At 44.9% G+C, this 26,843-nt stretch overlaps 1 protein-coding gene across 3 annotated transcripts in view; it reads left to right on the top strand.

Annotated features, from left to right (window-relative positions):
• LOC115086762 (nuclear RNA export factor 1-like) overlaps window positions 1-26,843 on the top strand; it is a 433,094-nt gene that overhangs the window by 324,641 nt on the left and 81,610 nt on the right. For all 3 annotated transcript variants that reach the window (XM_029593060.1, XM_029593058.1, XM_029593057.1), the window contains one exon: window positions 24,080-24,141. In XM_029593060.1, the coding sequence (XP_029448920.1) occupies window positions 24,080-24,141 (62 nt within the window). The remainder of the gene's footprint in view (window positions 1-24,079; window positions 24,142-26,843) is intronic.

The raw sequence follows: 26,843 nt of genomic DNA, 5'->3' as shown, positions 1-26,843 counted from the left end.
TATTTCCAAAGTGACATTCCACCACCCTTCCTCCTGCCCGGTGGGGTTCAGGATGCCCTCTACCAAATTCCACCCCAGTTGTTGTGCCTGTTGCACGCCGTTGGGTACATTTGGTGCATGTTCGGACATCCTCAACTCAGTACTCACCCATATGTGAGGACTACCATCCTGCTTGTCCTGTGACAAAGCAAGTGCTGCTTACCTGTAACAGGTGTTCTCACAGGACAGCAGGATGTTAGCCCTCATGAAACCCGCCCGTCACCCCACAGTGTGGGGTTCGTAATGTTTTGTTGTTTTATTTTTTCGGCACTGCCTGTAGCTATCAAATAAGACTGAAGGGGGACCCCTGCTGGCTGCAGGGTTAGGGCCATGCTGGGCAAGCCCAGTAGGGGCCAGTCAAAGTTCTGGAAACTTTGTGATTGGGCTCCATCCTTATGATGTCACCCATATGTGAGGACTAACATCCTGCTGTCCTGTGAGTACACCTGTTACAGGTAAGCAACACTTGCTATATCCCCATTTGAGTAAGTTCCAATAGAATTAAAAGCCCAAAATGGATACAAGGAAAATGCAAGGCACAAATAATACGTACATGTATATATGTACACACACACATACATGGTTAGGAACCACTAACAAAAAAACACTACTATTAAAAACCTCTATATGAAAAATATCAGTTATTGAAAACAATTCCACATTTGTATTATAATTGTAGTTGTTACTCTTGCATTTAAAAAATGAGGAGTAAAAGCAAGTTCATAACTTACTGGAAAACCAGCAAGGAAACTTGTAGGTCTGTCACATCTTGTGCTGACAGGCCTCAAGGAGATTGAATCAATTTTGTTTGCCATTTTGTGCTTTGAATTATATTTCTTTCTGTTTGGGATTTTGGGCTTTAAAGTATATTTCTTTCTGTTTGAGAGTGTTTCTATGATTTTCCCACACCCGTCCTCTCACTGCAAATCCCACCCACCTGTCTCAAATCTACAATTATAGACAATAATAGGAACCAATTAGTGCTTTGGATAAATAAGTGCAAAATAACAGGGTCATTCATCAAATCGCATTAGAGCCCTAACATTCAATAAATGCACAATCTTTATCACGTCACACGCTAGCAGACAAATGTAGATAGCAGGGTGGCTGGTGGATGTGAGGTCCGCCTGGTAACTTGCCTGCCTGGTGCGAAGGTGGCAGACCTCACACGTCACCTAGATAGGATTATAGACAGGCTGGGGAGGAGCCGGCTGTCGTGGTACATGTGGGCACCAATGACATAGGAAAATGTGGGAGAGAGGTTCTGGAAGCCAAATTTAGGATTTTAGGTAGGAAGCTGAAATCCAGAACCTCCAGGGTGGCATTCTCTGAAATGCTTCCTGTTCCACGTGCAGGTCCCCAGAGGCAGGCAGAGCTCCAGAGTTTCAATTCGTGGATGAGACGATGGTGCAGGGAAGAGGGATTCAGCTTTGTAAGGAACTGGGGAAACCTTTGGGGAAAGGGGAGACTTTTCCAAAAGGATGGGCTCCACCTTAACCAGAGTGGAACCAAGCTGCTGGCACTAACTTTCAAAAAGGAGATAGAGCAGCTATTAAACTAGAACAAGGGGGAAAGCCGTCAGTCACTCAGCAGTGCATGGTTCAGAGAAGTGTATCCTTGAAGGATACTAATGAAACAGGAGAGTTAGGGCATCCCAACAGAGAGGTTCCATTAAAAGCAAACATAGTTCATATGCCTATATGTAAAATATCACCAAAGCTAATGATTTCCGAATTATCCCAAACAACTGAAAAGCAGGTTGTTAAAACAAGCAAAACCCACACTTTGAAATGTCTGTATGCCAATGCCAGAAGTCTAAGAAGTAAGATGTGAGAGTTAGAGTGTATAGTAGCAAATGATGAGTTTGACATAATTGGCATCACAGAGACTTGGTGGAAGGAGGATAACCAATGGGATAGTGGTATATCAGGGTACAAATTATATCGCAGTGATAGGGAGGATCAACTTGGTGGGGGTGTGGCACTTTATGTCCAGGAGGGTATAGAGTCCAACAGGATAAAGATCATACAAGAGAGTAAATGCTCAGTAGAATCTATATGGGTAGAAATCCCATGTGTGTTGGATAAGAGTATAGTGATAGGAGTATACTACCGTCCACCTGGACAAAATGGTCAGACAGATGATGAAATGCTAAGAGAAATCAGGGAAGCAAACCAATTTCGCAGTGCAATAATAACTGGAAATTTCAATTATCCCAATATTGACTGGGTAAATGTAACATCAGGACTTGCTAGAGACATAAAGTTCCTGGATGCAATAAATGATTGCTTCATGGAGCAAATGGTTCAGGAACCAACAAGAGAGGGAGCTATTTTAGATTTAATTCTTAGTGGAACATAGGATTTGGTGAGAGAGGTTACGGTGGAGGGGCCACTTGGCAACAGTGATCATAACATGATCAAATTTAAACTAATAACTGGAAGGGGGACAATAAGTAAATCTGCAGCTCTAACACTAAACTTTCAAAAGGGAAACTTTGATAAAATGAGAAAAATAGAAAAAAAATGAAAGGTGCAGCTGCAAAGGTTAAAAGTGTTCAGCAGGCATGGACATTGTTTAAAATCACAATCCTAGAGGTGCAGTCCATATGTATTCTGCGCATTAAGAAAGGTGGAAGGAAGGCAAAACGATTACAGTCATGGTTAAAAGGTGAGGTGAAAGAGGCTATTTTGGCCAAAAAACATCCTTCAAAAATTGGAAGAAGGATCCATCTGAAAAAAATAGGATAAAACATAAGCATTGTCAAGGTAAGTGTAAAACATTGATAAGACAGGCGAAGAGAGAATTTGAAATGAAGCTGGCCATAGAGGCAAAAACTCATAATAAAAACTTTTGAAAATATATCCAAAGCAAGAAACCTGTGAGGGAGTCGGTTGGACCATTAGATGACAGAGGGGTTAAAGGGGCTCTTAGGGAAGATAAGGCCATTGCAGAAAGACTAAATGAATTCTTTGCCTCCATGTTTACTAATGAGGATGTTGGGGAGATACCAGTTCCGGAGATGGTTTTCAGGGGTGATGAGTCAGACGAACTGAACAAAATCACTGTGAATCTGGAAGATGTAGTAGGCCAGATTGAGAAATTAAGAGTAGCAAATCACCTGGACCGAATGGTATGCATACTAGGGTTCTGAAGGAACTCAAAAATGAAATTTCTGATCTATTAGTTAAAATTTCTAACCTGTCATTAAAATCATCCATTGTACCTGAAGACTGGAGGGTGGCCAATGTAACCCCAATATTTAAAAAAGGCTCCAGGGGCGATCCGGGTAACTATAGACCAGTGAGCCTAACTTCAGTGCCGGGAAAAATAGTGGAAACTATTCTCAAGATCAAAATCATAGAGCATATAGAAAGACATGATTTAATGGGACACAGTCAACATGGATTTACCCAAGGGAAGTCTTGCCTAACAAATCTGCTTCATTTTTTTGAAGGGTTAATAAACATGTGGATAAAGGTGAACTGGTAGATGTAGTGTATTTGGATTTTCAGAAGCCTCATGGGACAATTTTACAAAAACTAAAAAGTCATGGGATAGGAGGCGATGTCCTTTCGTGGATTACAAACTGGTTAAAAGACAGGAAACAGAGAGTAGGATTAAATAGTCAGTTTTCTCAGTGGAAAGGGGTAAACAGTGGAGTGCCTCAGGGATCTGTACTTGGATCGGTGCTTTTTAATATATATATAAATGATCTGGAAAGGAATACGACGAGTGAAGTTATCAAATTTGCGGATGATACAAAATTATTCAGAGTAGTTAACTCACAAGCAGACTGTGATACATTACAGGAGGCCCTTGCAAGACTGGAAGAATGGGCATCCAAATGGCAGATGAAATTTAATGTGGACAAGTGCAAGGTGTTGCATACAGGGAAAAATAACCCTTGCTGTAGTTACACAATGTTAGGTTCCATATTAGGAGCTACCACCCAGGAAAAAGATCTAGGCATCATAGTGGATAATTTAAAATCGTCGGCTCAGTGTGCTGCAGCAGTCAAAAAAGCAAATAGAATGTTAAGAATTATTAGGAAGGGAATTGTTAATAAAACGGAAAATGTCATAATGCCTCTGTATCGCTCCATGGTGAGACCGCACCTTGAATACTGTGTACAATTCTGGTTGCCGCACCTCAAAAAAAGATATAGTTGCGATGGAGAAGGTACAGAGAAGGGCAACCAAAATGATAAAGGGGATGGAACAGCTCCCCTATGAGGAAAGGCTGAGGAGGTTAGGGCTGTTCAGCTTGGAGAAGAGATAGAGGTCTTTAAGATCATGAGAGGTCTTGAACGAGTAGATGTGACTTGGTTATTTACACTTTCGAATAATAGAAGGATCAGAGGGCATTCCATGAAGTTAGCAAGTAGCACATTTAAGACTAATCGGAGAAAATTCTTTTTCACTCAACACACAATAAAGCTCTGGAATTTGTTGCCAGAGGATGTGGTTAGTGCAGTTAGTGTAGCTGGGTTCAAAAAAGGTTTGGATAAGTTCTTGGAGGAGAAGTCCATTAATGGCTATTAATCAAGTTTACTTAGGGAATAGCCACTGCTATTAATTGCATCAGTAGCATGGGTTCTTCTTAGTGTTTGGGTAATTGCCAGGTTCTTGTGGCCTGGTTTTGGCCTCTGTTGGAAACAGGATGCTGGGCTTGATGGACCCTTGGTCTGACCCAGCATGGCAATTTCTTATGTTCTTATGGTGAATATACAAAACCAGGAATATCATGCAAATGTAGGGGTCCTACTGCAGTTTGTGATAAAATAATGTATAATAACATGAGATTGAACTTGGGGAAAAAACCTTTTTTTACTGGTAGAGAAGAAAAAATGTTTTTATCACGCTCCTTCCCAAGAAGGAGGGAATGTTCCGGCCCATCCTGGACCTCAAGACCATCAATCGTTACCTGAGAGTACCACACTTCCGCATGGATATTCTACGCTCAGTCATAAGGGCAGTACAGCCGGGAGAATTCCTGACTTCACTGGATCTATCCGAAGCCTATCTCCACATCCCGGTCCATCACGACCATCAGCGCTTCCTATGCTTTGCAATAGTGGACCATCATTACCAGTTCCGGGCGCTACCCTTTGGACTAGCGACCGCCCCTTGGACCTTCACCAAAATCATGGTGGTAGTGGCGGCAACACTGAGGAAAGAAGGCATCCTCGTACATCCTTACCTGGACGATTGGCTGATCAGGGTAAAATCTCCAGAGGAAAGTCACCAGGCGACCACCAGAGTCAAGAATGTACTGCAGAATCTCGAGTGGATCGTCAACACAGCCAAGAGCTGCCTACAGCCCTCCCAGTCGCTAGAGTACCTGGGAGTCTGCTTCGACACCAAGCAAGACAAGGTTGTCCTCTCCCCTCCAAGGAGAAGGAAACTGGGTCAACTGCGACACTGTTGAACTATGCTCGCCCCAAGGTATGGGACTACCTCCAAGTCCTCTGTCTTATGACATCAACCCTGGAAGTCGTTCCATGGGCAAGGGCCCACATGCGCCCACTACAACGTTCCCTACTGTCACGATGGGACCTGACGTCCCAGAACTACTCCATGCACCTCCAGCTACCAGCAGAGGTTCGGACACAGCTCCTATAGTGGCTACAGGAGGACCATCTGAGCAATGGAATAAGACTATCCTCACCAAACTGGATCTTGCTCACCACAGATGCGAGCCTGTGAGGGTGGGGAGCCTACTGCCAGGAACTGACGGCCCAGGGATAATGGGACAAGGAAGAGGCGGGATGGAACATATACCGGCTGGAAGCCCGAGCAGTCCGACTAGCCTGTCTATGATTCGGCCACAGACTCCGGGGTGAGTCTGTCAGTCACGTCGGACAACGCCACAACATTGCCTACATCAACCGCCAGGGAGGAACCAGGAGCCAACAGGTGTCCCTGGAGATAGACCCCCTCATGGCGTGGGCGGAAACAAACCTGCTAGGGATCTCAGCCTCCCACATCGTGGGAAAGGACAACGTCTTTGCGGACTACCTCAGCAGAGAGAGCCTAGATCCAGGGGGAATGGACGCTGTCGACCACAGCCTTCCAGTTGATAGTAAACCACTGGGGAACCCCTGCCATGGATCTACTGGCAACCTGGTCCAACGCCCAAGTTCCCAAGTTCTTCAGCCGCAGACGAGAACTGCAATCCCAGGGAATCGACGCCCTCGTCCAGACCTGGCCATAGGAAGACCTGCGGTACGCTTTTCCCCCATGGCCACTACTGGGCAGGATCATCCACAAGATAGAACACCACAGGGGTCTAGTACTTCTTGTGGCCCCAGACCGGCCAAGAAGACCATGGTACGCAGACATGCGAAGACTTCTTGCGGGGAACCCTCTGTGCCTACCTCCACAGAGGGACCTTCTCTGGCAAGGACCGATCCTCCACAAAGACCCGACTCTATTCTCTCTTACGGTCTGGCCATTGAGAGGACTCGCTTGAAGAAGAGCGGATACTCTAAAGCAGTGATTGACACTTTGCTCCGAGCACGCAAGTTCTCCACATCTCTAGCTTACATATGAATATGGAGAGTATTCGAAGCCTGGTATGAGGACCGTGAGATCCTTCTACTAACAGTCAAAATCCCCATGATCCTGGAATTTCTGCAGGATGGCTTGAAGAAGGGGTTGTCCCTCAACTCCCTCAAGGTTCAGATGACCATGCTGGCCTGCTTCAGAGCCAAAATGGTCGGCATCAGTCTTAACAACCCATCCAGATGTTTCCCGCTTCCTGAGAGGGGTCAAACAAATCTGACCACCATTAAAGTGGCCAGTGCCCCTATGGAATCTCAATCTAGTACTAGACTTCCTAGCGGGAAGTTCCTTCAGACCTACACACAGTCTGTCACTATGGCTCCTGACCCTGAAGATTGCATTCCTAGTGGCAGTATGTTCAGCCCATTGCATCTCTGAGCTTCGAGCGCTATCCTGTCGGGAACCGTTCCTCAGGTTCACATCGGGATCCATACAGCTACGCACTGTCCCCTCTCTTCTTCCGAAGGTGGTTTCTCAATTTCATCTAAACCAAACCATCTCGCTGCAATCTCCAGACGAACATAAGGACTCGGAAGACTCACGCCTTCTTCGCCATCTAAACGTTGGTAGACTCCTAGTCCGATACCTGGAAAGATCGGAATCTGTACGAAAGATGGACCACCTATTTGTCCTTCACAGCGGGAAGAAACAAGGGGAAGCGGCCTTGCGGGCAACCATAGCCCGCTGGATCAAAGAAGTAATCAAGGCGGCCTACGTAGAGGCAGGGAAGCCTCCACCTCTACAAGTCGAGGCCCATTCTACAAGGGCCCAGGTAGTGTCCTGGGCAGAAACCAAGATGCTGTCGCCTGCCGAGATCTGTCGGGCAGCGACGTGGTCCTCCATACATACCTTCTCCAGGTTCTACCGCCTGGATGTCCAGGCCCGGGAGGACAAAACCTTTGCAAGGGCAGTACTAAGTGGGCCATGGGCAGCCTCCCACCCGGTTTGGGAGTAGCTTTTGTAAATCCCATTGGTCCTGAGTCCATCTGAAGGTGTGGCGAGGCCATGCCACCCTGCAGTTTAGGTAGCCATAGGCATCGCAGCCCTATCCGTGGTTGTTTACCTTGCCATATACATTTCAAAATGTATTTATTCAAATCATTGAACAAGCTGGCTGGCACCAAACATGATAATTGCTGAAATAGATATAAAAGCTTAGGAAGCAGGTTCATATTAAATAGATTCATTCTGCCCATCCAGAAGATGGTTAAATGCTCCCAAGTCTGCATTTTTTGTTTTATTTGGAATATTAAAGGAGTATAGTTCTTGGTGTATAGATCTTTAAAAACCCGTGGAACAAAAATCCAAGGTATTGAAACCCATGCCAAACCACCTGAAAACATAAAAGGGAGATTGAAATTACCATCTTAGAGTCTAGTAAGAACATTTCTGATTTTTCAAAATTAACTTTGTACCCAGCCAGAGGGAAATACAGCAACAGGAGGTCTAAAATGAGGGGCCCAGATGTTTTAGGGGCAGTCATAAAAATCAACACATCATCTGCATATCAAGAAATTTTATGAACTCTTCTCCCCCCCCCCCCCCCCCCCCCCCCCCCCCCCCCCCCCCCCGCAGTCGAAACCCTGAGATCTCGTGATGTTGTCTAATAGCTGCTGCCAAAGGTTCAATAGCCAGGTCAAAAAGTAATGGGGAAAGCAGGCAGCCCTGCCTTCTACCTCTGGCGATATCAAAAAAGGGAAAGAGGGATCCATTAATACTCAAGCGAGCTCTCTGTTTCTCATACATGGCCGAAACCCAGGCAACAAATCTCCCAGGTTTAACAGCCCTGTCCATAACTGTGAAGAAGAATGACCAAGTAAGGTGATCAGATGCCTTCTCAGCATCTAGTGAGAATTTAATCCCTGGTATGCCCTTCTCCCTGGCAAAGTGCATGAGATTGAACACCCTCCTGGTATTAGACGTGGAATTTCGCCCCTTCACAAATCCAGCCTGATCTGGGTGCACGAGGTGTGGAAGCAAAGTCTCAAGATGGAGCTGCAACACTTTAGCCTATATTTTAATATCTGAATTAAGTAATGATATTGGCCTGTAAAACCCACAATCCAGGGCATCCTTCCCTTTTTTATAAATAAGTGATATATTAGCATCAGCCGTTGGGCCTCCGGCAGGGAAGGTAAATCTAGACTATCCAAAAACCTATTAATCTTAAGAACATAAGAACATAAGAAAATGCCATACTGGGTCAGACCAAGGGTCCATCAAGCCCAGCATCCTGTTTCCAACAGTGGCCAATCCAGGCCATAAGAACCTGGCAAGAACCCAAAAACTAAGTCTATTCCATGTTACCATTGCTAATGGCAGTGGCTATTCTCTAAGTGAACTTAATAGCAGGTAATGGACTTCTCCTCCAAGAACTTATCCAATCCTTTTTTAAACACAGCTATACTAACTGCACTAACCACATCCTCTGGCAACAAATTCCAGAGTTTAATTCTGCGCTGAGTAAAAAAGAACTTTCTCCGATTAGTTTTAAATGTGCCCCATGCTAACTTCATGGAGTGCCCCCTAGTCTTTCTACTATCCGAAAGAGTAAATAACCGATTCACATCTACCCGTTCTAGACCTCTCATGATTTTAAACACCTCTATCATATCCCCCCTCAGTCGTCTCTTCTCCAAGCTGAAAAGTCCTAACCTCTTTAGTCTTTCCTCATAGGGGAGTTGTTCCATTCCCCTTATCATTTTGGTAGCCCTTCTCTATACCTTCTCCATCGCAATTATATCTTTTTTGAGATGCGGCGACCAGAATTGTACACAGTATTCAAGGTGCGGTCTCACCATGGAGCGATACAGAGGCATTATGACATTTTCCGTTTTATTCACCATTCCCTTTCTAATGATTCCCAACATTCTGTTTGCTTTTTTGACTGCCGCAGCACACTGTACCGACGATTTCAATGTGTTATCCACTAGGACACCTAGATCTCTTTCTTGGGTTGTAGCACCTAGTATGGAACCCAACATTGTGTAATTATAGCATGGTTATTTTTCCCTATATGCATCACCTTGCACTTATCCACATTAAATTTCATCTGCCATTTGGATGCCCAATTTTCCAGTCTCACAAGGTCTTCCTGCAATTTATCACAATCTGCTTGTGATTTAACTACTCTGAACAATTTTGTGTCATCTGCAAATTTGATTATCTCACTCGTTGTATTTCTTTCCAGATCATTTATAAATATATTGAAAAGTAAGAGTCCCAATACAGATCCCTGAGGCGCTCCCCTGTCCACTCCCTTCCACTGAGAAAATTGCCCATTTAATCCTACTCTGTTTCCTGTCTTTTAGCCAGTTTGCAATCCACGAAAGGACATCGCCACCTATCCCATGACTTTTTACTTTTCCTAGAAGCCTCTCATGAGGAACTTTGTCAAACGCCTTCTGAAAATCCAAGTATACTATATCTACCGGTTCACCTTTATCCACATGTTTATTAACTCCTTCAAAAAAGTGAAGCAGATTTGTGAGGCAAGACTTGCCCTGGGTAAAGCCATGCTGACTTTGTTCCATTAAACCATGTCTTTCTATATGTTCTGTGATTTTGATGTTTAGAACACTTTCCACTATTTTTCCTGGCACTGAAGTCAGGCTAACCAGTCTGTAGTTTCCCGGATCACCCCTGGAGCCCTTTTTAAATATTGGTTACATTTGCTATCCTCCAGTCTTCAGGTGTTAATGATCAAAAGACAACGACAAACCTTTTCCTAAGGAAAAAAATCAGCAGAACCAGGGGTCACGATTTGAAGCTCCAGGGAGGAAGATTCAGAACCAATGTCAGGAAGTATTTCTTCACGGAGAGGGTGGTGGATGCCTGGAATGCCCTTCCGGAGGATGTGGTGAAGACCAGAACTGTGAAGGACTTCAAAGGGGCGTGGGATAAACACTGTGGATCCATAAAGTCAAGAGGCTGCCAATGAAGAGTGGGTGACTCGCCAGAATGATGGCTACTGCCTGGAGTCAATACCCTTATTAAATAAACATACACAGGCTTGACTCCAACATCGCTCTAAGCTTCAACAGCAAGAGGAAATGTGGAAAAAAGGATTCACACTCACAAAGAGGGGAGTAGCTGGCTTGTTACGGCGGTTACTACCCCAAATCAAATAAGCCTGATACTTCACTTTCAATGCATATACAGCATAGTTCTCTGATTCAACGGCAGGGGAGAAGAAAAGAGGGTTCGCACTCACAAAGCGGGGAGTAGCTGGCTTGTTACGGCGGTTACTACCCCAAACCAAATGGGCCTGATACTTCACTTTCGATGCACATCCAGCATGGCTCTCTGCTTCAACGGCATGGGAGAAGACTTATACGTCACGCATATCCAGCATAGCTCCCTGCTTCAACGGCAGGGGAGAAGAAAAACAACCAATAAGGGCTAATAACATAGTCTGGGTAAAACAAATAAGCATGGGTGCAGCTTGCTTATTGCGGCGGCTACTACCCCAAACTAATCAAGCTAGATATTTCACTTGGATGCAGCTCCATCACTGCTCTCTACATTAAAGGTGGGGATGGAAGGGAAATAGAACCAAGAGCTAAGAGAAACAGATAAGTATGAGAGAAAATATGTGTGAAGCTTGCTGGGCAGACTAGATGGGCCATTTGGTCTTCTTCTGCCGTCATTTCTATGTTTCTATGTTACAATGGATGATTTTAATGATAAGTTACAAATTTTTACTAATAGGTCTTAAATTTCATTTTTTAGTTCCTTCAGAACTCTGGGGTGTATACCATCTGGTCCAGGTGATTGACTACTCTTCAGTTTGTCAATCAGGCCTACCACATCTTCTAGGTTCACCGTGATTTGATTCAGTCCATCTGAATCATTGCCCATGAAAACCTTCTCCATTACGGGTACCTCCCCAACATCCTCTTCAGTAAACACCGAAGCAAGGAAATCATTTAATCTTTCCGCGATGGCCTTATCTTCTCTAAGTGCCCCTTTAACCCCTCGATCATCTAACGGTCCAACTGACTCCCTCACAGGCTTTCTGCTTCGGATATATTTTTAAAAGTTTTTACTATGAGTTTTTGCCTCTACAGCCAACTTCTTTTCAAATTCTCTCTTAGCCTGTCTTATCATTTAACTTGCCAATGTTTATGCTTTATCCTATTTTCTTCTGTTGGATCCTTCTTCCAATTTTTGAATGAAGATCTTTTGACTAAAATAGCTTCTTTCACCTCCCCTTTTAACCATGCCGGTAATCGTTTTGCCTTCTTTCCACCTTTCTTAATGTGTAGAATACATCTGGACTGTGCATCTAGAATGGTATTTTTTAACAATGACCACGCCTCTTGGACATTTTTTACTTTTGTAGCTGCTCCTTTAAGTTTTTTTCTAACAATTTTTCTCATTTTATCAAAGTTTCCCTTTTGAAAGTTTAGCACGAGAGCCTTGGATTTGCACACTGTTCCTTTTCCAGTCATTAAATCAAATTTGATCATATTATGATCACTATTGCCAAGCGGCCCCACCACCGTTACCTCTCTCACCAAGTCCTGTGCTTCACTGAGAATTAGATCTAAAAATGCTCCCTCTCTCGTTGGTTCCTGAACCAATTGCTCCATAAAGCTATCATTTATTCCATCCAGGAATATTATCTCTCTAGCGCAGGGGTGGGCAATTAATTTTCCCATGGGGCCGCATGAGAAATTGGGATGGTTTTAGAGGGCCGGACTAATATAATTAACTCAGTTCTCAATAGCCCTACTTATGAAAAGACAGCAGTTTACCACCAATGCATGTCCTCTGAGAAAACACAACAAATAAGACCGATACAAACGCTTATGTGCTAGCAAAATATCTCATCTCGGTAACAGACACAGAACCGACCTAACATACTCCCAGGATCTGTAGTAATGCACATAAACTAATCCGCACACAGTTACACCTGTATTATGGAATACACTCAAACAGGAGCAACCCTATCTATGAAAAGGCAACACTACAAATATTAAATCAGGTACTAAAAACCAATACACCTCTTATTAGGAAAACAGAACTAGCAAGCACTATAGATCCCCACACAGAAATAATTGTAAAACTATACTAATAAGCAGAATAAATGTTTCAAAAACAGCTATGAACAGAATAACATCCAACAATTAAAAACTCATAAAAACTATTAAACATTCTCCAAACACCAATAAAATATTTCAAAAAAGCAGACATCACACAATTAAAATGGCAGTCAAGAAAAATAAACTTAAAGCCACCTTTACTTACCCCCTCCAGCAGCTCTCCCACTCCCCTTCTCTGCAGGCCGTGGCACACACCAGAAGCAGCAGTAGAAGCTAAGTTCTATACTTATGGTCCTCTTCCTTAGTGCCCATGTCTCTCACACACACACCATACCAGTCATGCCCCCATGACCAGTTTCTGTCTCTCACACACCAATCATCTCCCAAACAGTCTTTGGCACACACACACCAGTCACCTTCCTGAACAGTTTCTCTCATGCCATACACACAGGCTTCCCACTCCCGTGTTCTACTTACATATATGGGCTTCTCACTCTCATAATCACTTTCTCTGTCTCTCTCTCTCACACACACACTCACTCACCAGTCTCTCACTCCCATGCTTGTTCTCTCCACATGCACAGGCTTCTCATTCCCATAATCACTTTCTTTCTCTCTCTCACACACACACACACACACACCAGTCACCTGATCTCACTCATGCATACACACACACAGGCTTCCCACTCCCAAGTTCTCTTTCAGATATACAGGCTTCTCCCTCCCATGCTGTGTCTCACACACACCCAGGTTTCTCACTCTCATGCTCACTCTCTTCACATCAGTGGTGTAGCCAGAATTGATTTTTTGGGTGGGCACAAGGTTAACATGGGTGGGCTGTAGGCATGCAGGTATACTAGTTGTTTTTTTACTGATAAATAATGCCAAATTATGCAGCATAGCATTCACATCTACGCCTAAGTATGAGGTTTACTTAATGATACAAACATAATTCACGGTGATTTGTGGTACTTTAGCCTTCTTATTATTACGATTTTATACACGGCTCCTACCTGTCCATAAATTTTGAGAGAGCGGTTGTGTTGCTTATATTTAAATTGCTAACATCTCAAAATATAGGTATATATTTTTACCTTTGTTGTCTGATCTTTGTATTTTTCTAATCAGTTGGTCCTGGTCTCTTTTTCCCATTTTTTCCCTTATAGCTCATTTCCTAATTCCTTTTCAGTGTCTTTCTTCTATTACTGTCTTCTTCCCTTCCACACACACAAACACACACACACACACACACTTTCTCTCACAGACTCCCTCTCACACACTCAAGCTCTCACTCTCATATGCTCTCCCCCCCCCAAGCTCACATTCTCTGCAGACATACATACAAGTTCTCACTTTCTCACCCCTCCCCAGGCTTATATTCTTATGCACACACAGACGCACATCCAGGCACCCATTCTCACCCACACACATAAACCCAGACTCCCATTCTCACCCACAAACCCATGCTCCCAGTCTCACCCACACATATTCAAGCTCCCATTCTCATCCATACATATACACATTTAAGGTCCTATTCTCACCCACACATACACACATTCAAGCACCCATTCTTATCCACATATTCAAGCTTCCATTCTCACCCACCCACACAAACCCAGGCTCTCATTCTCACCCACACATACACACATTCAAGCTCCCATTCACCCACATATTCAAGCTTCCATTCTCACCCACATACACACCCAGGCTCCAGTTTTCACCCACACACACTCCCATTCTCATCCACACATACACATTCAAGCACGTGCACAGCTTCCGCTTCCTCCCCCCAAAGCAGGAAGATCAGCTGGCCTCTGCTGCTGCCACCCGTTCTCCTGCTATCTTCGGGCCCGCCGAACTTCCTGTTTGGGGGTGGGGAGCGGAAGCGCCGCGCACAGCTTCCGCTTTCTCCCCCAAAACAGGAAGATCAGCTGCCTCTCCAGCTGCCACCGGCCTCCTGCTATCTTCGGGCGTCGGGCCCTATGGCCCGCCGAACTTCCTGTCGGGGGGGGGGGGAGCGGAAGCACAGCGCACAACGTCCGCTTCCTCCCTCCCCCCCAAGCAGGAAGATCGGCGGGCCATAGGGCCCGACGCCCGAAGATAGCAGGAGGCCGGTGGCAGCAGGAGAGGCAGCTGATCTTCCTGTTTTGGGGGAGAAAGAGGAAGCTGTGCGCGGCGCTTCCGCTCCCCACCCCCAAACAGGAAGTTCGGCGGGCCCGAAGATAGCAGGAGAACGGGTGGCAGCAGGAGAGGCAACTGATCTTCCTGCATTGGGGGGAGGAAGCGGAAGCTGCGCTCGGCGCTTCCGCTCCCCCCCCCCCCCGAACAGGAAGACCGGTCGGCCATACGGCCGCAGCAGCGCTTCCCCATGTGTGCCGTGATGGCGCGCGAGGCGTGGGTTCTTTTGTTCGCTGTCGCGGGGATGGGATCCCGCGACAGCCTTGCAGTTCCGGTGCCAGTTGGGTGGGCCTGGGTCTAAGTTGGGTGGGCACCTGCCCACCCAGGCCCACCCGTGGCTACGCCTTCTTCTAACACCGCTGCCGTTACCACTGAGCTTGAACGTGCTGACAGCCCAGCGGCAACGGCAGCGGGAGAGACCGGGAGCGCGCGCCGCGGACCGGTGGTTGGGGACCCCTGAAAAAAGACCACGAAAGGCGGAACTGTGACATATGTAGGAAAGAAAGGCTTGCCCAGCACCGGCCAATCGGACAGCGTGCCTTCGCTTGAGTCACTCCCTCCCCCCCACCGAACGCTGTAAAAAAAAAAAACCAGTTCATTCTCCGCTCCCTCGCTCCCCGATTGGCCGGCCAATCGGGGAGCGAGGGAGCGGAGAATGAACTGCTGCCTTCCCTCTGCAAGGGAAGGCAGCGTGCCTCATTCCCCGTCTGCTCTCAGCAGTGGGCGGGCCGGTCACAGACCGTAGGCGGGCCGGATTCAGCCCGCGGGCCGCCCCTTGCCCAGGTCTGCTCTAGCGTGACCCGATGATACATTTACCCAGTCTATATTGGGGTAATTGAAGTCTGGTGCAGGAAAAAAGGCTCAATTCCATTAAACTCAGTTGAAGTTCTTTTATTGTAGATTGTCACTTATTCAATACGGCAACTCCATTCAAGGTACCAGAAAACAATTTGAAGTCCCTTCAATTTGTGAAAGGCAGTGAGAAAGGTGAAAAGCCCGCCACAATATATGAGGTCTCATTGTCTACAAAATATCATAGGCTAGAGCTATCTTCGGTGTAATATGATGGTATTTTGAAATAATTCGATAGAAGAGTCCGTCATAAGTTGACAGTTTCAATTTTAAAAGCTCTACGTTTGGCCATTTTGGCCAGAAAAGACTCATGCTTGTCCCCATGTTCGTCATACTTAAGTTTAGTAATCTTCATGGTCTTTCCGATCTTATTTATTTCCAATGTTTGTAACTCACACAACCTATTACGCTTATGCTGGAGCTCTAAAAGAGAGGTATTAAGTCTCCATGTGTATGGCTTAAAAGGGACAGATTCCAAAGTTAGACAAAGCTCCACTGGGTAATGGTCAGAGATAGTACAAGGCAATATATCGCAGCTGTTCAACTTGGATAGCAAATTCGAAGTACATAGAAAGAAGTCAATCCTGCTTTAGGACCCATGCCTAGGAGAATAAAAAGTATAATCTTTATCCCTGGGGTGGAAATGTCGCCAGACGTCTGTGAGCTAAAAAGTAGTGACAAGATCTCGAAACCCTAAATTAGGAGGAATATGAGAGTGAGAGTGAAGAGTCCTGTCAATCAAAGGGTCAGGACTAAGATTCCAGTCCCCACCTATACATAAATGCTCAAACCCAAATGTTGCTATTGTATATGTAAGAGTATGAAAAAACTCACAGTTCATTATTGGGGGCATATACATTCACTAGTGTAATCTGGACAGAGTGTAATAAACCTTTATAATAATAAATCTGTTCTCCGTATTTGCTAGCAATCTATTAGCAACTCTTAGAATTGAATGAAAAATAAAGTTGCCCCACCCAACCAACCCACAACTTATCGTGTTCCAGGTCTTATCAGGTGGGTCTCATGCAGCATCAGAATTTGAGTCTTATAGGAGACCAAGATGGCCTCGGCATAATGAACACATGAATTTCTGAGCTCCGGGGCTGTCTTGTTTTGAATCTGCTTTATTTTTTGAGTTTCTAACGTTTCTAACGTTTTTGCGATGCCTCATACGGCGAAAATAAGAGAACTTACTTCGACACCACTGCAGGATGTCAGACAACCACGGATCGAAGAAATATTTGCAGGACTCAAGCAAACACAGCCGGATGGAGGGGCCGCTGGAGAGCTCAGCGAGGAGCAGCAGCTGAGTCTCAAGGCCAACGAAACATCACTCAGCCCCGGCTTGCCGAATACTCCAGAGCCGCTACACAGAACTCCTGGGAGAATCGAGGAGTTACCATCTGCCTTGCTGGAGAGACACACAGCCTCATTGAAAATAGACACCCAGAGAAGAGCTGACAAGATGCTGGTATCTTCGGAGAGCCCCGAACAGCAGAGCTCCAGGGGCCTAGATGTGAAGGTACAGCTCCAAGAAGTTGAAGGAGAAAACTCCATGGAGGTAGGAATGGGAGAGCGGGATTTACAAGTAATCTGTAACCTTTCCTTGGATAAACCTCCAAAAATAACACTTGATGAAATATGGAAAGTTCTGTCCTCTATGGATAAATCAATTAATTCATTAACTTTGGTGAAAGAGAGTTTATCTAGAACTGAAATCCTAGAAAATAAAGTAACAACTATGGAAATGTCTTTTATGAGACTTGAGCAAAAAATCATGGAGGTACAGAAAGTACAAAGTAATCGCATTAGATCTGAAAATATTCAAACAATTAAAATGGAGAATATTGAAAATCTACTAAGAAGATCTAATTTGAGGATATTGAATTTCCCAAGGATAAGACTGATTTCTTCTAAAGATTTGTTCAAAAGTTATATGGTAAATATTTCTAAAATTCCTGAATCAGCTATTCCTGTCATAGTAAAAAACTTACCTCAGTCTAGGGGAGAAAAGAATCAAGATCAACCAGTGGACGACTCAGTTAATTTAACTTCTATCCTTGAGAAGTCTTATGAAACATAGAAACATAGAAATGACGGTAGAAGAAGACCAATCGGTCCATCCAGTCTGCCCAGCAAGCTTCACACTTCTTTTTTCTCATACTTATCTGTTTCTCTTGGCTCTTAGTAACCATAGGTTCTATTTCCCTTTCACCCCCACTATTAATGTAGAGAGCAGTGATGGAGCTGCTTCCAAGTGAAATATTAAGTTTGATTAGTTGGGTAAGCGGCAGCATAGCTCTCTGCCGTTGAAGCAGAGAGCAATGCTGGATATGCGTGAAGTATTAGTTTTTCTTCTCCCCTGCCGTTGAAGCAGGGAGCTATGCTGGATATGCATTGAAAGTGAAGTATGCCTTGCAAGTCACATTAACTATCATCAAATATTGAAAAGCCTAATAATTGGTAATTGAATAAGCCTAATAATTGGTAATACCTATAGCCCATGAACCCATCCCTGGTTTTTTTTGTTTGTTTTTTTTTCTTTTTTTAATTGGGAGATGGCAGCCCTCCATCCTTCCGCTCCGTGAAGGTGGAACACCAACCACTGGCCACTGGCATCCCGCTCCGTGAATGCCTCTGTGGCTACAGCCACTCCGTGCAGTGTTTTGCTGCCTGCTCTTTATACGCGTCCTCTAGACCTGATGGATCCACAGTGTTTATCCCACGCCCCTTTGAAGTGCTTCACAGTTTTGGACTTCACCACTTCTTCCGGAAGGGCATTCCAGGTATCCACCACTCTCTCCGTGAAGAAGTACTTCCTGACATTTGTTCTTAGTCTTCCTCCTTGGAGCCTCAGCTCGTGACCTCTGGTTCTGCTGATTTTTTTCTGATGGAAAAGGTTTGTCGTTGTCTTTGTTTCGTTAAAGTTTTTCAAGTATCTGAAAGTCTGAATCATATCACCCCTACTCCTTTCCTCCAGGGTGTACATATTTAGATTCTTCAATCTCTCCTTGCATGACATCCAATGAAGACCCTCCACCTTTCTGGACGCCATTCTCTGTACCGCTTCAATCTTGTCTCTGTCTCTTTGAAGATACGGTCTCCAGAACTGAACACAGTACTCCAGGTGAGGCCTCACCAAGGACCTGTACAAGGGGATAATCACTTCCCTTTTCTTACTCGATATTCCTCTCTCTCTGCAGCCCAGCATTTTTCTGGCTTTCGCTATCGCCTTGTCGCATTGTTTCGCAGACTTCATATCATTAGACACTATAACCCCAAGGTGTCTCTCCTGCTCCGTGCACATCAGCTTCCCCCCCCCCCCCCCCCCAATCGAATACAGTTCATTCGGATTTCCATTCCCCATATGCATGACTTTGCACTTCTTGGCATTGAATCTCAGCTGACATATCTTCAACCACTCTTCCAGTTTCCTTAAATCCCGTCTCATTCTCTCCACTCCTTCCGGCGTATCCACTCTGTTGCAGATCTTAGTGTCGTCCGCAAAAAGACAAACCTTACCTTCTGTCCCGTCCGCAATGTCGCTCACAAAGATATTGAACAGGACCGGTCCCAACACCGATCCTTGCGGTACACCACTTAAAACCACTCTCTCTTCAGAGAAAGTTCCATTAACCATCACACATTGTCTTCTGTCCGTCAACCAGTTTGCAATCCAGGTCAGCAACTCGGCACTCACTCCTAAGCTTCTCGTTTTATTCACCAGTCTCCTGTGCGGAACCGTATCAAAAGCTTTGCTGAAATCTAAGTAGATGACATCGTGCACTCTTCCTTGATCCAATTCCTTGGTTACCCAGTCAAAAAAGTCAATCAGATGTGTCTGACAGGATCTTCCCCTGGTGAATCCATGCTGCCTCAGGTCCAGTAATTCTCCGGACTGTAGATAGTTCACTATTCTCACTTTCAACAGTGACTCCATTACTTTTCACACCACCGAAGTGAGGCTAACCGGTCTGTAGTTACCAGCCTCCTCTCTGTTCCCACTCTTGTGAAGCGGGACCACCACCGCTCTTCTCCAATCGCTCGGCACCACTCCCGTTTCTAGGGATCTATTGAACAGGTCACACAGCGGACCCGCTAGCACATCTCTGAGCTCCCTCAGTATCCTTGGATGAATCCCATCAGGTCCCATGGCTTTGTCCACTTTCAGATTCTTTAGTTCTTCCCATACATTTTCTACTGTAAAAGGGTTTTCGTCTATTCCACTTCCTTCCAGTTTCTTGTTGTGTAGAGATGGTCCTTCTCCAGGGTCTTCTTTTGTGAACACAGAACTGAAGTATTCGTTTAATATTTCTGCCATTTCTTCGTCTCTCTCCACGCATTGATCATTTCCACCTTTCAATTTCACTATACCACTTTGAACTTTTCACTTATGTATCTGAAAAATGTTTTGTTACCATTCTTTATCTCCTTGGCAATCCTCTTTTCTGCTTGACTTTTTTCCGACTTGATTAATTTCTTTGTCTCCCTCAGTTGAATCAAATATTGTTCTTTGTGCTCCTCCCTTTGGGATCTTTTATATTTCTTGAATGCTGTTCTTTTAGCCTTAATTTTGTCAGCCACCTCCTTTGAGAACCAGATAGGTTTCATTTTTCTTTTGCATTTCTTTACACTTCTAACATATAGAGTAGTTGCCTTGGTAATTGCTCCTTTTAGATTGGTCCACTGCTGATCCACATCTCTCTCGTTCTCCCAGCCTTTTAGTTCTTCCTCCAGGTATTTCCCCATTTCTTCAAAGTCCGTGTTTTTGAACTGTAAAACTCGGGTCTTTGTGCTTCTTTTCCATATTCTTTTAGTGATATTAAACCATACTGTTTGATGATCACTGGTGCTGAGGTGGGAGCCCACGTGGACATCAGAGACATTATCTCCATTAGTGAGCACTAAGTCGAGTATAGTTCCTTCTCTAGTGGGTTCCATTACCATTTGTTTGAACAAAGTTACTTGCATGGCATCCACTATCACTCTACTATTTTTTGATTCTGCAGATGGGATTTTCCAGTCTACATCTGGCATATTGAAGTCACCAACGATTACCACTTCTCCCTTCTTTCCTATCTTAAGGATGTCTTCAACCAGGTCTCAGTCCAGCTCTTCCTTTTGGTTTGGAGGCCTGTAAACCACTCCAATATAAATGGTCGCCCCGTCATCTTTTTTTAGGTCGGCCCATAGTGCTTCTTCATTGCCCCATCTTCCTTGCAGCTCAGATGCTTGGATATTGTTTCTGACATAAAGAGCCACACCACCCCCTTTTCTATCCACTCTGTCCTTCCTTAATAAGTTGTAGCCTGGTATTGCTGTATCCCAATCATGAGATTCTGTGAACCATGTCTCTGTGATAGCAACAGTGTCCAAATTTGCCTCCGTCATTAGGGCCTGCAGATCTTGGATTTTATTTCCCAAACTATGAGCATTTGTGGTCATAGCTTTCCAGGTTCTCTCTTTAAGGTTATTGCCTTTCCTGGACTCCTTATGAGACTTTAGTTGAGATTTGTTATTCACTTCACTCTTTCCTTTTGCAGTTTTGCCACTGATGACAGAGTCATCCATCTCAATTGGCTTTATCCTTTAGTTATGGATCTTGAAATTCTGCATGCATTGTTTTTTTTTTCTCTTTTCTGGTAACACTTCAGTGGTTTTCTCTAGAACTTCTTCAGTTATTAATATAGGGAAGGCTTTTTGTTCTTGTTGCACTTGATACTGTGTGTGTCTCCTCGTCACAGATCTAATTCTACCAGAGTCCACTGTAATCCCGGTTTTTAATGAATTCCTTAATGACCTGTTTGGGTGGGGGGGTATACTTGTTGGCTGCCCATCTGTCAAGAATGGGTGACTGTGGGACACATGTGATATCCTACCTGAGCCTACTGTATTTCTTTTTCTTGACTCCTGGTTATTCTGTGGTATTGGGGAATTATTTTCTGAGTAATGCAATGTGGGTGTAATACTTGTAATTGAAGCTAATTGAGCTTTAACCTCAGTCAGCTCCTTTTTCAAAGAAGAGAGTTGTGTGGTTAAAGAAGAGAGCCTAGTGGTTAAAGCAGTGGGGCAACAAACAAGTGAAACCAGGGTGCAAATCCGAGTGCTGCTGTTGCTGTTTACTAAAGGTTTTCTCTCATTTTGTGTGTGGGAAAAATGCTTAGGGCCGGATTTTAAAAGCCGTACGCGCGCCGGGCCTATTTTAAAAAGGTCTGGCGACGCACGTAAAGCCCTGGGACGTGTAAGTCCTGGGGCTTGCAAAAAGGGGCGGTTTGGTAGCAGGGGCCGGGCCAGAGGCCTCTGACACAGCGGCCGTTACCGCTGTGTCGGAGAATCGCGTGCTGGCAGGCTGCCAGCATTCGCAACTTGCGCCTGCCCAGAGAGAGGCAGGCGCAAAACGTAAGATAAAAGTCAGGGGGGTTAGAGTAGGGCGGGGGGGGGGGGGGGAAGATTAGGGGAAGGGGTGGGAAGGTCAAGCTAGGGGGAAGGGAACGGGCTAGGTAGCGTGGCTCGGTGTGCGGAAGATGCACTGTTGTGCACCATCTTGCGCACGCCGACCCCCCATGTTATAAAATCCCCCATGTTATAAAATCTCATGTCCATGTGCGCACAACGGGTAGCGCATGCACATGGACGCACACACGCATGTCTTAAAATCTACCCCTTAGTAAATAGGGCCCTTTGATTATAAGCCCTCTGGAGTTAAGGAAATACCTACAGTACTTGAATGTAATCCACTTAAAGTGTCAAAAAGTGGAATATAAATCAGATAAATAAGAAGAAAGGAAATTAACAGGTAAGACTAAATTTTTCCATATGATAGAACCATTTAAATACCTCCAAAGAATAAATCACCAGAAGGCAGCCTCTCTGAATGGAAAAGAGGTTCTAGAACAAGGGGTCATATGATGAAGGTGAAAGAAAATAGACTAAGGAGTAATCTAAGGAAATATTTCTTTACAGAAAGGTTGGTGGTAGTGGACACATGGAACAGCCATCCTGTAGAAGTGGTATAGACTAGGACAGTATTAGAATTCAGGCTAGCACAGGACAAGCAAAGAGGATCTCTAAGGGGCCGATGCAATACAGTGCGCTCAGTCGAGCACACTGTTTAACCCGCTGTCAGACGCGGGTTAAATAGGCGCTAATCCACCCCCTAATGCAATAGGGGGATTAGCGCCTATTTAACACACATCCAACGCAGAGTGAATGAGTTAGTGCTCATCACATGCAAATGCATGTGAATGAGGCTATTACTCATTCACTCCAAATGCAAAAAAATTAATGTGCGTCTCAGATGCACATTTATCGCTCAGCTATTAATGCCTACCTGGAGCAGGCGTTAATAGCTTAGCGCACTGAAAAAAGTACAGAAAAGCAGAAAAAACTGCTTTTCTGTACTTTTTTAAAAGTAAAAAAGAAAAAACAATCTGTCGGTCGCTTTGAAGACCGAAGCCGAAATGCTCGGCGTTGGTTTTCATAACCGGCTGGCAGCAGTAATGAAAAACGATGCCGATAAGCTCAGCATCGGTTTTCATAACCAGCAGACCACCAGTAACCACAGGGTCGCGTTAGCAAGGAGGCGCTCAGTCACGCTAGCATCCCTAGCGCCTCCATGCTAGCGCGACCCCCTAATTTGCATATTGCATGGCGCCCCCCTTGCGGGCATCATGCCTGAGTTAAAGCGGGCACTGAAAAGTCAGCACCCACTTTCTGCGAATAATATTGAATCGGCCCTTAAGGGAGGGGACAGGACTATAGAGTTGAGCTGAAGATGTGGATAGGCCATATGGACTTTATCTTCTGTTATGAAGAAATATTTTCCGATGTTGCCTCTGAGTTTACTTCCTTGGAGCCTCATACCGAAACCTGTTGTTCTGGAGCATTCTTTCCTCTTGAAAAAGTTTGCTTCTTGTGCCTTTGAGATATTTAAATTTCTTTATCATATCCCTCCTGCCATTCCTCTCCTCTAAGGTATACTTATTTAGGCTCTTAGAAGTTCTGTTTACTAAACTTCATTAACACACATGCTGGACTGACCTCTGGGAATTCTAATTGCCTTTTTTTCCAGCATGCATCCCTAATCTAATTCTCTGTTTATTCAATCAAAATTGATCAGATTTGTCTAACTCAATCTCTCTTTAGTAAAATCATGTTGCTTTGGATCCTACATCCTACTGGATTCAAGATAAATTCACTATTCCTTCCTTCAGTAGAATCACCATTAATTTACCCATGAAGCTAACCAGTTTGTAATTTCCCACCTCCTCCCTATTACCTAATAAAACCAGACCTGTTTGCAGCCCTTGAAGATCATAAATGATAACCTCTGAAATATTTTTGTATTATAATGATGCTTTAAATCTTGAATTTTATTTTGATTTTCTTTTTCAGCTTTCAGTGGGTGAAGAAATACCTACTAGAAAGTAGGAACCTTTTGAGGATTAAAAGAACAGGTTGGATTTACCCTTTTTTAATTTTATAATGCTAATTGAGTTTTGTACAAATAATCTTTCTGAGCTTGTATTTAAATTATTGAAAAGAAATTAAATTATCAGTCTGTGCTCAGACCAATGAGCCCCAGGAAATAGTGCTGAACTTGATTTTGATTACTTGTTCAATTTTCTACTCCTTGAAATGGTCTGAAGACAGCTGAAATAAGCCAAGAAAAGGTTAAAGAAGTATCTCAACTTAGCAAACTAAAGAGTCCAATGAGTATATAGAGTACAGTTTTCAAAAGCCATTTACTTAGGTATATTGGGTCCAACGCTTAACCTGCCTTAAAATACATGCAAGGAAAAACCACGCATGTATTTTTTCATGGTAAAATGTAGGTGATCCCAGGACCGTGTTCAGGGCAGAAGAAGGAAATAACGAGAAAAAGGTGGTGCAGATCTGTGCTGGTATTTTTTTTCCTGATGTAATTTTCAAAAGCACAGTATGCTTGTGGGAAAAGTACCTGTGCATTTTATAATTATGCATGGACTTCTGAAAATTGCCTCCATAATGTTAAAATATAGCACAGTACATATTCAAAATGAGAAAATAGCTTCTCACAGGACAAGCAGGATGGTAGTCCTCACATAATGGGTAACATCACAGGATGGAGCCCTGTACGGAAAACTTTTCTGTCAAAGTTTCTACAAAGCTTTGATTGACACTGGCACACTGAGTGCACTGAGCATGCTCAGCCTGCAATTATCCCTGTGAACCACAGGTGTCTCCCTCAGTCTTCTTTTTTCCACTCTGCAGTAAGCATAGCGGTTAGGAGCTCTGTGAGAAATTCTAATACTTTTTCCACACAGAAACACTTAAACTTTTACTTCACAAACACTTTTCCCTGCACGGGTCTCCCTTCGCGTACGTTTATTCGACGCTCGGTGAGTACTATGCCCTGTTTTTTTGGTCGGTTCCTGTCATCTCCCTGGCCTGCCAACCGACTGCGGCCTTCCCTCTCCCTATGTTTCAGCTAGCCTGCGAGTGTCCCTCTCTGACACTTGCCTGGTTATTAGCACTAGTGGGACAGGTACTTCCACGGTTTCTGTTGCCGCCAGGGCCCCTGTCGAGTTCATGTCCTTCGATTTCCTCGGTACCCTCGCGCAGTCGATGCCCCCATCGCTGCCGTTGGTACCCCTTTTTAGACCATCCTGGATTCTTCAATGCCATCGGTACTCCTCCCCCCGCGGTACACTGATGCCATCGGTCCCTGCATCGTTTTTCATCCATGGCACTGATTTTTCTTTGGGTTTCATCGGTGCCATCATCACCTGGATGGATACCATCGACCCACACTTTTGTGTCGTCGGTGCCATCCAAGCCCGGGTTGATGCCATCGTTGCCCAGGGCACTTTCATCGATGCCCAGGACTTTTCCATCGATGCCATTGTCCATGGCATCGATGCCAGGGTCGATTCCATCGATGGACATGTCTGTGGCATCAATGCCATCGAGTCGATCCAATCGATGCCATCAACATCCATGGCCATGCCATCGATGCCCATCGGCGCCCGCCTCCATACATCGATGCCCATGTCTTTTCCATCGGTGTCTTCGACGTTCCTTTCGATGCCGATATCATTTTTCCGATGCCAACGATGTTTTTTTCGATTATTTGATGCCACATCGTTTCCATAGATACCTATGCCGATGCCGTCAGTTCTTCCGTCACTGTCATGTGCTCTGCCCGGGACATTGATGTTTTTTCATATATATTTTTGACAATACCCTCGAGGCCGCTTCGGCCGCCAATGACACCGTCAATACCGACATAGCACCTCCACGTAATGCCCTCGCCTAAACACAGTGCTCCATGCTTTGGGTTCTTATTAAAGCCCCGTATTAGCCTACGACACTACATAGTACCAAGAGCAGTGCAGGCATGCTGACAGTCCATCATCAGTCGCCATCCAAGACAGCGAGGGCATCCATCTCGGCGCTGGTGAAATCACAGGCTGAGCACTGTAGCACGCATCGTCACCGACACGGTGACCGTCCGCCACCGACGCCATCCAGCACATCGGTGCTATCCTTCTCAGTGCTGGAGAACGCCCTGGCTGAGCAACATCACCACTGCCATCGCCACTGTTCTGCACAGTGCTGGCAGTCCTTGGTGCTCCAGAAAACACCGGAACGAGTTCCGAAGAATTCTGCACTGGCGTCATGAGACATCAAGCCGTTGTGACGAGGGCCAGGTTCACAAGCTGTTAATTGGCTTCCCTGTTACCGAGGCGTGCCCCACCGACATTGGTGCAGGATTGTGGCCCTCCACAAAATTACTGTGGTAGCGCCAGCCACACTCAGCCTGTCTCCTCTATACCTGCGCCACCATACCAGGCATCAGAGTTGAGATGGGCATCTACATCCGACAGGCTACCCCTCGATGACTCCTGAAATCCACGGAGCCAGCAATCTTCACATGGAATTCTTTCCGCATATTCACATCACACTATTGTTAGGACAGGGTTTCCTGACACAACAGTAGGTTTGGCCTGTCTGAACTGTGGAATCTCTTTGAGGTATAAAATCCAACTACATCCCTCCTAGGGCCCATTGGTTTTTGTTCCAGGCTGCCTCTTTATAAGAAATGTAAAAAGAAAAAAGCCTGTTACCAACAGTTGTTGTTGCTTGCTGTTCCCATTCGCACTGTTTTGTTTCCCCT

This window comes from Rhinatrema bivittatum, chromosome 3, assembly GCF_901001135.1.
Source record: "Rhinatrema bivittatum chromosome 3, aRhiBiv1.1, whole genome shotgun sequence".
NCBI classification, from domain to species: Eukaryota; Metazoa; Chordata; class Amphibia; order Gymnophiona; family Rhinatrematidae; genus Rhinatrema; species Rhinatrema bivittatum.
This window is presented reverse-complemented; position numbering and strand designations above follow the sequence as displayed.